The sequence below is a fragment of the Choloepus didactylus genome, chromosome 21, assembly GCF_015220235.1.
Source record: "Choloepus didactylus isolate mChoDid1 chromosome 21, mChoDid1.pri, whole genome shotgun sequence".
Lineage (NCBI taxonomy): Eukaryota > Metazoa > Chordata > Mammalia > Pilosa > Megalonychidae > Choloepus > Choloepus didactylus.
This window is the reverse complement of record NC_051327.1, coordinates 3245498-3261343: the sequence shown is the minus strand read 5'-3', so window position 1 is coordinate 3261343 and position 15846 is coordinate 3245498. Positions and strand designations below refer to the sequence as shown.

General features: G+C 40.3%; 1 protein-coding gene across 2 annotated transcripts in view; it reads left to right on the top strand.

The window, feature by feature from the left end:
• Window positions 1-15846, top strand: part of OTOA (otoancorin) — a 76703-nt gene that overhangs the window by 9366 nt on the left and 51491 nt on the right. For both annotated transcript variants that reach the window (XM_037815314.1, XM_037815315.1), the window contains exons 8-11: window positions 2925-3056; window positions 8518-8753; window positions 11395-11498; window positions 14824-14924. In XM_037815314.1, coding sequence (XP_037671242.1) covers window positions 2925-3056; window positions 8518-8753; window positions 11395-11498; window positions 14824-14924 — 573 coding nt within the window. The remainder of the gene's footprint in view (window positions 1-2924; window positions 3057-8517; window positions 8754-11394; window positions 11499-14823; window positions 14925-15846) is intronic.

Genomic DNA, 15846 nt, shown 5'->3' with positions numbered 1-15846 from the left:
ATATTCGCTTGGGGATCTGTAGGGAATGACGTGGACTGTGGTGAATTAGACAGCACATAAGTCATCTACTGGGTGAGCTGCCACTCACCTCTGGCTCATGGTCATGCAGGAATGTGGGCACAGAGTGGCCAGATCCCCAGTTTATTATGAGAAGTGAAAAATCTGAATTTTAGTGTGAAATCCCTTGATTTTTTTAAACATTGGAAACAAATGCAAAACATTTTATAACACTGTGGGGAATAACATTGTGTAGGCCAACAAAACCATGTCTTTCTGAGGGCCAGATTTAGGTGCCAGTTTGCATCTCTGCTGTAGATCCCCAAAGGCGCTAACATTTGCTAAAGAGTGGTGATGGGGGTGGGGGTGGGGGTGGGTGTGCCCTGCTTTCCAGCATTGGAAAGGCCCTTAAGGAACTGTCTTCAGGGGCAGTGGTGAATTGCAGTCACCCCATGACAGCTCTCATGGGGGCTGATGGTTTAATTTTCAGGAATTTTGAAGCTGTTTGATAAATTTTAAATTATTAAAATTTACAATTAGATAATTATGTTAAAAACAAACATAATAAATACTTAAAACTCATTACTTCCCACATATTTTTACTACATTTTACTATGATCTATGCCCTTGAAGTTAATTTACATCCATTGTGCCCATATGGTAGAGATATTATCTAGTGACAGGCATCTCATCCCAACTCTGCTTTCACTGATGTCATGATGGTAACTAGAAATAAATCATGGTGGGAGTATTTACACCAGGTAAATTGGCAAATACTACAAATCAGGTCTTGAGTTAATGTTCAGTTGATTGTCTAGACTTCAGAAAGTGATGGAGAAAATTGATGCAGATTAAGCTTTAAAGTGCATTGTGTTGGTAGCCATTGCATTGTGAATAGCATAGAAAATTGAGGAAATTTTCTTTCAATATTCAAGAACTATTATGCAGTTCAGCACTCACTCACATCATTGATAAGTCAACCCATACATCTGCGTTGTTTCAATTTCTTCTCACTCTTTATCATCAATGAAAATATCAATAAACATTTGCATTGGAACTACACTCAGAGCTGGGTCTTAACCATTTATCAGGACACCGTGAGTTAGGGGTGACAGTTGGCTCCGTGGCATCTGCATTCTCTCTCCTGTTCTTCAGTCTGTGGCAACCTAAAGAGAAACAGAGCCTGCCCCCCCCCTTTTTTTCTGTTCAAAGTAACTTTATTTTTGCCCTTTCAAACATATCAGATCAGATATTCCATTTTCTAATCCTGAAACCAGCAAGATTAGAAAGAGAATTGAACAATCCTTTCCATCAGTACTCCCTGGCCACACAAGATTTTTTTAATGAGCAAAGTCAGACTTTGCCAATTGAGAAGCAGGTACAGCTTCCACCACTCTTAACTCTTCATCAGAAATAAGCAAGAATAAGTTACAGAGCATAACTGCTGCCTTTTTTCTTTTTTGCACCGATGAGCCACACAGGAAGTTAAAACATAGATTAACCCATTTAAATTATCCTAAGTTTTCACTATCTAATCATCATTTGTTTCTGATTTTTTTTTTTTCTTTCTTAAAACTCTGAAGTCCTGGGGTTGAGGTTGTTCCGTCTAAAAGGTGTCATGAAAACCAGAACCTTTCACAAGGGACTGTCTGAGGGTTACTGCCCATCCTGTGGCAGGGTTATAGAGGTGTTCGGATAACTGGAGTCACACAGTACCCCAAGAGCAGTCCCCAGGTCTGCCGTTTTGAATGCCAGCAGGCAGTTGGCAAATGTCACGGATGCCACTTGGAACTGGCAGCAGGGCATAAACTTCCCACTCCTCCGGCCTGGGCCTGTTCTCTGAAGTTTAGGGCACACTAGGGAACTGGAAAAATTTATCAGGTACAGTGACGACTTTGAAGGGTTTCCTGGGGGAACCTCATGAAGTCGTACAAAGTCATGGGCTCCACTGTGTCCCCAGGAACCCTGCCCTGCAGCCTCACTGTGATCTTCCCCTTTTCTTTTTAACAGTAAAGTTTGCAATGAGATGTGTACAATTTAAACATGTTAGTAGACTCACCACCTCTCTTCTTATATATATTCATTTATTCATTCACCATCTGTTTATTTAGCATCTATTTTGTGGCAGGCACAGTTCTAGGCACTGAGGAATCTGGAGAACAAGACAGTAATAGATATACCCACATGGACCTTTCATTCTAGTGAAAGAGACATTAAGTTAGTAATTATTCAACTCATTTATGATTAAGAATAATGCCTGATACTTCTTGATCACTGACTAGGTGCTAGGTTTATTTAAAACGCTTTACACACTCATTTAATCCTCATAACAACCCTACACGGTAAGTCCTATCTTTTGTCTCTATTTTTCAGGTAAGAAGAACCCAGGCCCAGAGATAGTGCTACCAGATTTAGCAAATAAAAATGCAGGATGCGTTTTGCACCTTACACGTACAATAGACCTAAATAACCCCAAGAGCATAAATAATAGTAAAACTTAGTAAGCGTAACTAGGAAATGATGAGTTTTAAGTATTATTACCTTTTAAAGCATATAATTTATTTAATTGTAAACATTGCATTTTGATATACACATACTAAAAAATTATGAGTTGTTTATCTGTAATTAAAATTTAACCGAGCATCGTGTATTTTATCTTGTTCAGTAGCTCACCCAAGGCCACACAGCTAGTAGTGGCAAGGCAGGGATTTGCACATAGGTTGTCTGGTCCCAGAGTCCACCTCCTGCTTACACCACCACACTGTGTTGGCAGCTAATGACAAATTTTGGAGCCAGCCAAACCAAACATGTGCAGGGTGGCAGTTTGTGGTCTCTGCGAAGCCGGTGGCACGGCGGGCTGCTGGCCGTGGTGCTGACCTGGTGCTTCTGTCCCATTCTGACCGACTTTCCCCAACTCCCCGTATCAGGCAGCCATGGAGAATCACCTGGAGCAGCGCTTGTATGAGCCTCAGAAGCTACTGGAAGACCTGAGGGACGTAGATGCTCAGCAATTCCACACTGCCATGAGATGCCTCTTAGGAGACAAGAAGGATCGCTTGGTGAGGTGTTCTTGGCATCCTGGAAATAGGGTAGTTCAGGGCCACTTGGTGTTTGTTGAATCAAATCAGGCCTTGGTTCCTTTTTATCTCTCCCTTCCCCCTTTCTCCCTCCTGCAGACCTCCTGGGGCCTAGGTTCTCACTTCCTCCAAAGCTCAAATGAAGAGCCTTATGGTTCATATTCCTATGGGTGCTAAGAAGTGAGGGAAAGGGGAGCTGAGGAGTCTCACTAGACATCCATGAATGATTACTGTGCACCAGTGAGACGTGGGTTCAGAGATGAAAGACTGTCCCCGCACTCAAGGAGTTTATAGTCTGGAGAGGAGACAGGAAATGGAACAGCAGATATTTTCCTCAAAATGAGGGTAATGATGTGAGAGCATTACAATGCAAGGCCCTGAGACCCTGAATGCCCTTGGGTCCCAGAAGGGTGAGGTTTGGTGTTTTCTTTGTTGGAGCCAGTTTAGTGTCGAGTTGTGTTTACTAAAAAGAGTCGGACCATTTTAACATTTTAATCACGTATTTACTTTGTCTATTATTAAGATGTCATAGACACATCAAACCTGTGAGTTTGGTAGGGATATAATTCAAGTTGAAAAAAGAGTCAGTTGAAAGAAAAATATGAGTAAAATATTAGTAAGGGCCATACAAAGATATGGCCAAGATGGGGATGATGGTCTATGGAAATGGTATTGATTGATGTTTATTGATGTTTTACTTTGTATTCAGTAATATTCCAAGGGAGGGGTCAGCAAACTTTTTTCTGCAAAGGGTCAGATAATAAATATTTTAGACTTTGTGGGTCATACAGTCTCTGACTCAACTACCCAGCTCAACTCTGCTTTTGTAGCACAGAAGCAGCCATAGATGCTCATGGCTATTTCCAATAAAACTCTATTTACAAAAACAGGTGGTGGGCCATATCTGGACTGAGGGCCATAGTTTGCTGACTACTGTTCTAAGTTTAATGTATATTGACTCACTGAATCCTCACCAGGAGCCTCCAAAAGAAGAATAATAGTCTTACCATTTCAATATTCAGATGATGAAGCCGGGCTTGGAGAGGTTGAGTAAGTATCCTCAGGTTACACAGCTTGGAGGTGGTAAAGTCATGGGACTTGGGCCGGTCACTCCAGCCATGAACCTCTCCAACATCTGGTCAAACCTAGGGACCCTTCCTGGAATAATGTTTTGAAATATATAAAATAAAATATGTAAGATTACAAAGGATGCTGCTTATCTTAAAGGTTTAATAACCTTCATCAAAACAATTAAAGCAAACAATTTAGGAATAGTAATTTTATACAGTAACATATATTTTAACCCATTACATAAGATTTAGCAGCAGGTTTAGTAACTTCTGTAAGTTTGAGGAATTTTTGAAGGCAAACAAGACTTCAAGACTTCTCCAACAACTTTTATGTTTTACAAAAGTATCCATGATGCATATTTATGACAAAATCAAAGATCTGCTACAACTACTTGGCTTGTGTCCTGTGTTTGTCACTCAAGAAGATGCTCAAGGTCAATTCCGTGTTAGTGAAAATGAAGGTGTAGTTTTTTCCAATGTTCACAGAAGCCCTAAATTCTATCCACAGACCTATGCTTAGGAACCACTAAGGTACACTCTTTTAACCATGCACTGTTTAGCCACCTAGTGTAAATTTTTAAAGTTGGAAAACTCTTAGTTGTGGTTGAATGTGAGGGTTTAGATACAGATGGACTTGGCTTCAGACCCTGGTTCCATGTACAATCAGTTGTGTACGATTGGGCAGGTTGTTCATCTGCTCAAACTTTTATTTTCATCACCTGTGATATTAGGATTATCAGAGCATATAACATTTATTGGGTACCAGGCATTTTATACCTCTTATCTCATTGAGTTCTTACACAAATATAAGAGGTAGGCACTAATTTCATTTCCATTTTGCAGTGGAGGAAACTGAGCCTTCAAAAGAATATGTGATTTGCCCAAGGACACAGATAATAAGTTGAGGGCATGGGGTTTAAACCTAGGAATGTCTGATGTTAGGGTATATACTCTCTCAGAAAAAAATTCTTTAATTATAACAGTTTTAGGTTGACAAAAATATCATGCAGGAAGTACAAGTTCCCATATACACCCGTCTTACACAGAATTTTCCCTATTAATATTTCGCATTAGTGTGGTACCTTTGTTACAATTCGTGAAACAATATTATTATAACTATGCTGTTAACTTTAGCACACTGTTTACATTGTATTATACCGTTCTATGGTGTATATGTATGTGTGTGTGTGTGGGGGGGTAACTTACATAAAACCCAAAATTTCCCTTTTTTTCCCCTTTCAAATATACAATTCAGTGATGTTAATTATATACACAAAGTTGTGCCTCCAACCCCATCATCCATTGCCAAAACTTTTCCATCACTCCAAACAGAAACTCCCTACCGATTAAACATGAACTCCCCATTCCTCTCCCCCACCTGGCTCCTGGTAACCTGTATTCGAGATTCTGACTTCATGAATATGCTTATTTTGCTTATTTCATATAAGTGAGATCATAGAGTATTTGTCCCTTTCTGTCTGGTGTATTTCACTGAACATGATGTCTTCAATGTTCATCCATGTTGTAGCAAGCATCAGAACTTCATTCCTGCTTACAACCAAATAATATTCCATTTTACGTATATATCACATTTATCCATTCATTTGTTGATGGACACTTGGGTTGCTTCCATCTTTTGGCAATTGTGTATGATGCAGTTATGAACATCAGTGTGCAAATGTCTGGTTGGGTCCTTGCTTTCAATTCTTTGGTTGTATATACCTAGAAGTGGGATTGTCAGTCATATGGTAATTCTATACTTAACTTTCTGAGGAATCACCAAACTATTTTCCACAGTTGCTGCACCATTTTACATTCCCATGAACGATGTATGCATGATCTCAGTTCTCTACATCCTTTCCAGCACTTGTTTTCCATTTTAAAATAGCAGTCTTTCTAGTGGGTGTGAGTTGGTATCTCATTGTAGTTTTAATTTGCATTTCCCTGATGGCTAATGACTTTGAGCATCTTTTCATGTGCTATTGGCCATTTGTATATCTTCTTTGGAGAAATGTCTCTTCAGTTCTTTTTGCCATTTTAAAGTTGGGTTGTGTGTCTTTTTGTTGTTGAGTTTTAGAAGTTCCTTATAAATTCTGGATAGTAAACCCTTATTACATATGTGGTTTCCAAATATTTTTCCCATTCTGTAGGCTGTCTTTTTACTCCTTGATAAAGTCCTTTGATGCACAAAAGTTTTAAATTTTGATGAAGTTCCATTTATATTTTTTCGTTTGTTGCTTGTGCTTTTGGTGTGAAGTCTAAGAAACCCCCACCTAGCATAATGTCCTAAAGATGCTTCCCTATGTTTTCTTTTAGGAATTCTAAAGTTTTGCTCCTTATATTTAGGTCTTTAATCCATTTTGAGTTAATTTTTGTATATGGTGTGAGGTGAGGGTCTACCTTCATTGTTTGTATATGGATATCCAGTTATCCCAGCACCATTTGTTGAAGAGACTATTCTTTCCCCACTGAGTGGACTTGGTACCGTTGTGAAAAATTAATTGGTTATACACATGAGGGTTGATTTCTGAACTTTCAATTTGATTCCATTGGTCTATATGCCTGCCCTTGTGCCAGTACCATACTGTTTTGTTTACTGTAGCTTTGCAGTAACTTTTAAATCAGCAAGTGTGAGTCCTCCAGCTTTGTTCTTTTTCAAGGTGGTTTTGGCAATTTGGGGGTTACCCTTCCATCTGAATCTGATGATTGGGTTTTCCTTTTCTGTGAAAAAGACTGTTGGATTTTTGATTGAAATTGTGTTGAATCTGTGTATCACTTTGGGTTGACTTGGCATCTTAACAATATTTAGTCTTCTAATCCATGAACATGGAATGTCCTTCCATTTATTTAGGTCTTTGAATTCTTTTAGCAGCGTTTTGTAGTTTTCCATGTACAAGTCCTTTACATCCTTGGTTAATTTATTCCAAGATATTTGATTATCTTTTAGTTGCTATTGTAAATGGAATTTTAAAAATGTCCTCTTCAGATTGCTCCTTACTAGTGTATAGAAACACCACTGATTTTTGCGTGTTGATCTGGTACCCTGCCACTTTGTTGAATTCATTTATTAGCACTAGTAGTTTTGTTGTGGATTTTTCAGGATTCTCTATGTATAGGATTATGTCGTCTGCAAAAAGGGAGAGCTTTACTTCTTCCTTTCCAATTTGGATGCCTTTTATTTCTTTTTCTTGCCTAATCACTCTTAAAAATTCCAGTATGTTGTTGAGTAACAGTGGTGACAGTGGGCATCCTTGTCTTGTTCCTGATCTTGGTGGAAAAGCTTTCAATCTTTCACCACTGAGTATGATAATAGCTGTAGTTTTTTCATATATGTCCTTTATCTTGTTTTTATCAAGAAAAGGTGCTAGATTTTGTCAGATGCCTTTTCTGCATCAATTGAAATGATCAGTGTTTTTTCCCTTCATTCTATTAATGTGGTATATTACATTAATTGATTTTCTTTTGTTGAACCACAGGGCCTATACTCTTAACCTCATAGGGCTGTCATGAGAATTAAATGAAACCATATAAGTTTGCTCCATGCTTAGCCCAAGGTCTGAAATGGAGCCAATGCTCAGTAAAATGGTGGCTGTTATTTTTGGAGGGTTTTTTGGGTGGACAGAGGGCTCAGTCAGATTGTAAGTATTCCTGACGTCTGTGGTTCAAATGAGTCGTTCATTCATTCATGCTAATAAGCTACTTTTCAATGTCTTCTAAGTATCAGATACCCTACTAGGCACATGGCTTGGGTGTCAAGGATTTGTTGGCTCAAGCCTGGCTGCCCCTTAGAATCAGCTGGATACTTGGGCCCCACCCTAGACAAGTTAAATCAGGTGCTATTGGGTGGTGCTGGGAATGAGTACCTTTTAAAAGTCCCTTAGGTGATTCTGATGTGCAGCCAGGGTTGAGAACTTCTGGTTTGCAGGAAAGACAGGCACCCAGACATCTTAATGCATCATAGAGTTTGACTCAAAATGTTCTGGAAGCATAAAGTGGAGAGAGATTTGTCTTGACTGAGGTAGGAGGGGATCACAGAGGACTCACCAAGGAGGTGATGACAATTGAGCTTGCTCTTAAAGAATGAGCTGGATTTCTCTAGGAGAAGGAGGTGGGAAGGGCATTCCAATGGGAACAGTGGTCTAAGGTGCAACAGTCATGGGGTGTCCAGACAGTAAGAGACCATGTAGATTGGGTGAAGCAGGTGGAGGCCTTGATTTCATTCTGTAGGTGATGGAGAGTTCCAGAAGGTTCAACATAGCCATATGGTGTTGAACAGTGATCCTGAATATTTCCACTGCTGCTAAGTGTGGTCCCTCCAAGGGCTTCCAAATCCATAAATAGCTCTCAATATAACGTAAGTTTCTCTTCTTTAGGTGCTAGAGGACATCATCATCGACTTGGGGGAGATTCGGGAACAAGCTTTGCAGAGCCCTGGAGTGAACCGCAGCCTGTTTCTTATCACGCTCGAGAGGTGTTTCCAGGTGCTGAACCCCCTGGAGTGTGTGGAGATCCTGGGTAGGATACTGAGGGGGTCCACAGGCAGCTTTCTCCAGCCGGACATCACACAGAGGCTCCCCCAGAATCTGTGTGAGGACGCCTTTAAGAACCTGTGAGTGCTTCCTCTCAACCCTCTTAGCTCCACACACAATCCCTCAGAGGCTGCTGTGGGAGTTCAAGGAGGCAACATACAGCAGAGGGGAGAAGGCAGGTGGGTCAGGCTGAGTTGTGAGGTGTGGAGCAGAAGCTTAGAGTATGGGTGGTTCGATTAAAATGGTGTCTCCCAAACTAAAGTATATCGGGTACCATCCGCACAATTTTTGCCATTTCTACACACTACCTGTTCTGTTATCTACTTAGTGTTTGCTCTTATATCAACTCATTCTTTTAATTAAAAATATTTATTTTAAAAGTAAATTTGATACCATTACTGTAAACAGGGAACCAGTATCCTTTGTGATCTTAAAGTAACCACAAAAATAAATGCAATGAAAACAAAACCATGTCACTCAATCCTAGCTAGGTATGTTGCCTGCCCATGGCTCTAAGCCTACAGTTCTCTTGGTCAAAAAAGAAGACATGTGTTAAAGACCCACTGGCCCTAAGTTGAGAGTTTCTCCCTGAGGAAAAGCAGAAGGTTTGACAATTGTCAGAAATCAATTGGCCTTAGATATGTGGGTTTATTTCTGAACTTTCAGTTTCGTTCCATTGGTTTATTTGTCTGTCCTCAGCTCCCTCCTTTTACTAACTGTAATTCTTTAGGGCCCTAAATGCAACTTAAACATTATATAGAAGAAGTAAAATTTTGATATGGATGACAGTCAAATTTGATATGGATTGACTTCTATGGTGTTTTCCTGGACTGAAATCTCACTTTCTTTAAAACAGTCACTTGGAAGATTCTATTATCTTTATTTGCAGCCAACACACTGCAGGAGAAACAGACAATATACTGACCTCACCTTGTCTCCAAGCTGTCTGTTTTCTGGTCAAGCCATATGTCTCATGAAACCTATTGCTCTGCAATCATTACATAATCGCCTCTTAATTTTAGCCCCACCCCCACCCTCATTTACTCATAATTGGAAGAACAGTTTATGGGCCACAGCTTATCTGATTGCAAGTGATCAAAAACCCATTCATATTGGCTTGAGTCCAAAAGAGATATTGGATCATGTAATAGAACAGTTTAGGTGTAGGTCTCATTTCAGGTATGGCTTGATCCAGAGGCTCATCAGGAACTCCATTAAGCTCTTTATCTCTTACCTGTGCCCTCGCCTGGGTTGGCCTCACACTCAGGCAGTCTCTTTCCATGTAGTAGCACTGGTACTTTCATGCATACCTCCTTAGAGAGTCAAGTTCGAGGGGAGACAAAAAGTGTCTCTTTTCAAGAGTTCCAAACAAAGTCTTAGGCCTGATTCCCATTGGTTCAGGCTGGATCATTTGCCCATCCGTGAGCAATCACTGTTGCCAAAGGAACTAATCAACTGAATGGCTCAAATGGACCAAGAATGAGAGAAGCATGCTTTTTCCAAGAAAAAACATAGGTGCTGTTAAAAGAAAAGGGAAGATGGATACTGGGGACAGGCAAACCCCACAGATGTTCTCTACAAAACCCAACTTTGTATAGACCCTGAATAAGAGCCAGCGAAAAGACTTTCAAGCATTGCAGGCAGAAAGACAGTAGAATAAGACAAATGTAACATTGCGACTCCAGATTCCCAGTTCTTGAGTGGGCATTCGGAATATGCCCTCAGTTCCAGTGAAGGCATCCTAATGACCATCATGAACTCCCTCTATCACAGATGAGGAAACTGAGGCCCTGAGAGGGAAAGACACCTCTAAGGTGATCCCATGGATCTTGACTTAATCTGAACTCAATGCAAACCTCCTGAGTCCCAGCTTTGCCCTCTTCCTACTATACCCTGCCTCCATCTTCTCCTTGTGAGGATGATGCTGTTAATCCCATCCTTATTTTTTAGATGAGGAAGCAGAGGCACAAAAAGATTAAATAACCTGCCTTTGGTCAGACTATTAGGGAATGACAGAATGATATAGGCAGGAGTTTTGCAGATGGGAAAGTTTTCCCTTCAATGATGTTTACCATTTTTTCTTTTTTTGGAGGAAACTTATCTTGTTCCCTTCCCCTGCTCTTTCACATGCTCTTACTTTTTACACACACACACAATATGAGACAGAAGATATTAAACTGGGTTTAAGAGAAAGATGGCCTATTCATATATGAAATGGCTGGTGGCAGTGGTGGTAGAAGGGATCAAGTTTCAGCTTTGAAAAGGTTGGGGGATTGGTCATTCAGTGAATTGATTTTCAGTGGTGGGCAGAGTTGGGGTGAGGGAAGCTTCCAGGACCAGAAGACGCAGCTGAGTTTTGAAGCAAGAGCCAGAGGGGTCATTAGTGCCAAATGCTGCGGAAAGGTCAGTTCATATTTGGACCGAATGAGACACCTGGATATCGCAACAAGGAGGTCTTCAGTGACTTGGGCCATAAGGAACTTTGTGGTGGGGAAACCAGCTTAAAAAGTGATTAAGTGGTGAGGAAGTGGAGTCAAGATACATAGACCTCTCTTTAGAAGATATCTGGCTGAGAAGAGGAAGAGAGAACAGTGGGAAAATAGCTACAGATGGCAGTGGAGAGGGATACATTTGGAATGGGTACAGGTGTTTTGATTCCCCTTTAAAAAGGTGGCCTCCATCTCTTTTTTCCCTAATTGACACTATGTTGGTGTCATTTAGATCTGCGGTCTTCAAAGATCTCTACGACCAAACCTCAGCTCATTCCCAGAAAGCCCTCTACTCCTGGATGACAGGGATTTTGCAGATGTCCTCCAATATCACTGGTGAGAATGTGCTTTGGGCTGGGATTCCTCTTTAAGGGACATTCATCCTCAAAAGAGGTGCTTCAACTCTGAAAACAAGGGTCTGATTTCTTTGTCTCTTACGATTTTTACTTCCCCTGCTTCCAAAAAGGATTTGAGGTGGTTTATGGGATGAAACGCATACTCCATTTCATTAACATTTGGCACTTTTCACTTGTTGGCATCTCTGAAGTACAGATGCTTCTATATCTTACAGTCAATAGCGTGTCCCAATTTCTTAGTGGGATGTAAATAATGATGTCGTCTTAGACTCAATGAGAACCTTTAGAATAGAGTTACATGTTCAAAATCTGTGTGAGTTAAAGTGGGACAAGATAGTTTTATCAGAAAATCCAGGCAGTGAGGCAGAAAATTTCATTCTGAGCTTCCTGGCAACCAAAGTAAAAATAGATCAGGATTCATTTATTTGACAGATGTTTGCTAAAAGCCTACTGTGTGTCAGCCTCTGAGAATACAGAGGAAAATAAGGCAAAGTCTCTGCTCTTATGAAGCTGTTATTATGGGAGGGTAGGTGGATAAAGATTTTAAACAAGTAAATTTAAAAAGAGAATTTAGATACTGGTAACTGCTATGAAGAAAATAAAATGAGATAAATGCTATGGAAAGGGTTACTATTTTAGACTATGACAGGGGTTAGCAAACATTTTCTGTAAAAGGCCAGAGTAAATACTTCAGGTTTTGCAGGACATACAGTCTCTGTTGGAACTGCTCAACTCTGCTGTTGTAGCACGAAAGCAGCTGTAGATAATAGATGAATGGGACTGGCTGTGTTGCAGCAAAACTCTATTTATGGACACTTAAATCTGAATTTCATTTAATTTTCATATGTCACAAAATGTTCTTTTGATTTTCCTTTCAACCAGTTAAAAAGGTGAAAACCATTCCTAGCTTGCAGGCTATACAAAAACAGGTGATGGGCTATATTTAGCCCAGGGGCTATAACTGGCTGATTCCTGGACTAAATAATCAAGGAAGACCTTTTTGAGGAGGTGACATTTGAATTGAGACTGAAATGAGAAGATGGGATCAGTCATGCGAGGCTCTGGTGGAAAAGCATTCCAGAAAGAGGGAACAACAAATCCAAAGGCCCTGAGGTGGGAATGAGTTTGGTGTGTTGGGGAAACGTAAGGAAGTCAGCGTAGCTTATCAGTCCTTTTTTTTTGGAATAAAGCTCTGGGCTCTGTACCCGAGGAATGTTAATAATAATAAATTATATGAACTTACAAATGATTATAGATTTATTATTAATAAATAATAGTATCTTAAATTTATCACAGAGTTTCCTCTGTCTGGCTCCTAATTATGGCTTCCAGGAATCTACCTGAATCTCACACTGTTCATCCTGGAGAAAGTCTCTCAACCTCTAGACTTCCCTGAATCCTTATTGCCCGAGTTTAACTAGAGGCCTTTCCTTCTAAAATGCCTACATGACATGTTTTATTCTTAAATTAAAGCAAACTGAAATTAATTCTATTTGGACCTTAACAATAGTTTTTTCCCTGAAGCTCCTTGAGGTAACTGGAGATATGTTGGATGATAAAAATATCCCGAGCTTGGGGATCACTGATCTGCAGAAATGTATTTCATATGGAATACTTAATTAAAAATGAACAGCTCAGCTTGATTCTTGGTGAATGTAGTAGTTCAGAACTGAGCTAGTAACAGTATGTATAACCCTAATGTCTTCTGCTGTCTGGTTGTCCCCACCTCCCACTCACCCCCCGCCCCATATTAGTTTCCTGTGGCTGCTGTAACAAATTGCCATAAATTTGGTGGCTTAAAACAACAGGAATTTATTATCTCCTAGTTCAGGAGTCCAGAAGTCCAACATCAAGGTGTTGGCAAGGCTGTGCTCCCTCCAAAGACTCTGAGAATCTCTTCCTTGCCTCTCCAGCTTCTGGTGGCTGCGGCATTCCTTGGCTTGTGACTCTATCACTCCAGTTTCTTTCCCTTTGTTCACATTGTCTTCTCTTCCGACTGTAGTTAAATCTCCCTCTGCTTCCCTCTCATAAGAGTACATGTAATTGCATGTAGGGCTCACTCTGAAAATCCAGGATAACCTCCCCATCTCAAGATCCTTAACTTAATCACATCTTCAAAGACCCAGTTTCCATATAAGGTAATGTTTATGGGTTCAAGGGATTAGGCATGATATCTGATATTCAGCCTGCAAATACCCCTCATATCCTTTAGCCTTCTGGGGTAATAGCCAAGTCAAATGGCCAGAGTCCTCATCTAGTGGGCTGTGGGGAGTCTACCTGTTCATTCCAATATCTCTGGCTGGGAGAGGCACCCCATTTGTTCTGGTGAATCAGCCCTTGCAGCAGGTGACTTCTCCGTCTAGTCTGGGCATCAGCCACACTGCCCACGGCTCCTGTGACAGCTCTTGGTGACTGATCTATTATATCTTGTAAACGATCCATTATATCCTGTAAACGCTCCCAGTTCTTGCATTTCTCCAAATTCCACTCATGTGAGGTTGTTGTGTGTGATGGTTTTTTATTGAAAAATTGGGGGCAATGGTGGCCAACTCCAGCTCAGAAACACCTGTCATTGGATCCTGGCATGATTATTACTGAAAGTGCTGTAGCCACCCCCACCATGGGGAATTTCAAATGCCAGGCCAGAGTGACAGAGAGAGTCTTCTGGGAATTCAGAGGAGCAAGAAATTCCTTCTGACTTGGGAGACTAGGGAAGGCTTTGTGGAAGAGGAAAACTTTGAGCTTGATCTTGGAGGGAGGATTTGGGTTAAGGGAAGGACATTCTAGGTAATGAGAAGGGCCCAAGCAAGCAAATATTTGGAGATAAGAGCACTTGGGGTGCATCTGGGGACTGATGAATAGTTTGGTTTCATTCAGTTATAAGAAGATGGTGATCATGAATGAGGATGGTAATAATTATAATGGTAGTAATAAAAGAAAGTCAAACATATTTCAAGTTTCCAGATTATTATTTAGTAACTAATTGAACTAAAAATAAAACTATATTGCATGGTCCTAAGGATTATAAAATATTCCACATTTCTAATAAGCTCCCAGCTGCTGCTGCTGCTGCTATTGCTGCTCCAGAGACCACACTATTGAGTAGCAAAGCTTCAGGTGGTGGGCACCTGTGAGTGCCTCCAGATAGCCTAGTGTCTCACAGGTAGGAGGCGCTCAATAAATGGTTATTGAATCGCTTAACAAATTAATGAATGCAAGAAGGAGGTCCTGACATCAAAGATACTTTGGTGTAAAGGCTTTTATATTAATTAATTAATTTGTATTTATTTACTTATTTTTTGTAGATGATTCTGTTTCATGGGTCAGTGCCGAAAGCTTATGGATTTTGGGCAGATACATGGTTCACCTCTCATTTGAAGACATTATGAAAATTAGTCCTATAGAAGTAAGTTGGAAAAGTATATATATTCCCATTACCAGCAGGGTAAGGTGTATTTGTTATAAACTTCTAATGTTTAGCCAGGCAGTCAAAGTGCTCTGGAAATTGTCCACCCACCTGAGCCCAATATATTTTGAGCCTCTAAAGAACATTCTTGGAATAAGACCTCAGGTGGTCAATCATAGGATTGTGTTCTAGTATAGAAGTGCTGAGAAAAGAAAAAGAACTCTGGACAACTAAGGGAGCTCTGATGCCAACAAACATGATATAAAAGGAATGTTGGCTATGAATCAAAAATCATTTAATGGTATTTTTGTACTCAAGTAAGGCCAAGGACAATAGCTATAGAGTTTCTGGTCCTTGAAAGCATGAACCCAAAGCAAAAGCAACATGAATTACTAGCTACTCTATTTATAGCTATTTCTATTAATAGTTGACTGTGGGTAATGACTGGATTTTAACTATAGAGTTTACAGTGGAGAAATGAACATATTGTAAGGTTACTTAACTCATTGGTCAGCCTGTCTCTCTCTCCTCCTGATGGTGACCCAATGACCCTAAAATCCCTTGGGCATCATGGTTATGGAATGCAGCTTCCAAAGAATGCTGCTAATAGCAAGGCATTCATAAAGAGTTTGGGGCTTGCCTCCAATTTTTTATTATGTGTGCCCTGCCTTTCTCCTGACCAGTGGGTGAAGAGTTTGTGTGAAGTGACTGAATTTTTTGAGGACCAGTTGACCCAACAATGTCTGGTTATACACAGAACTGTTGCCTCTCTTTGATCTTGGAGGCTGAGAGCACTTCAAATGTCTTCCCATTTTTATAATCCTCACTCCTAGGATTAATCTCCCATCTTACTTTCCCAACACTGAATGACTTTCAGGAAGTAGAAAGAAGTAAATTCTTAGGAATTGGGGCTCTGGGGGGA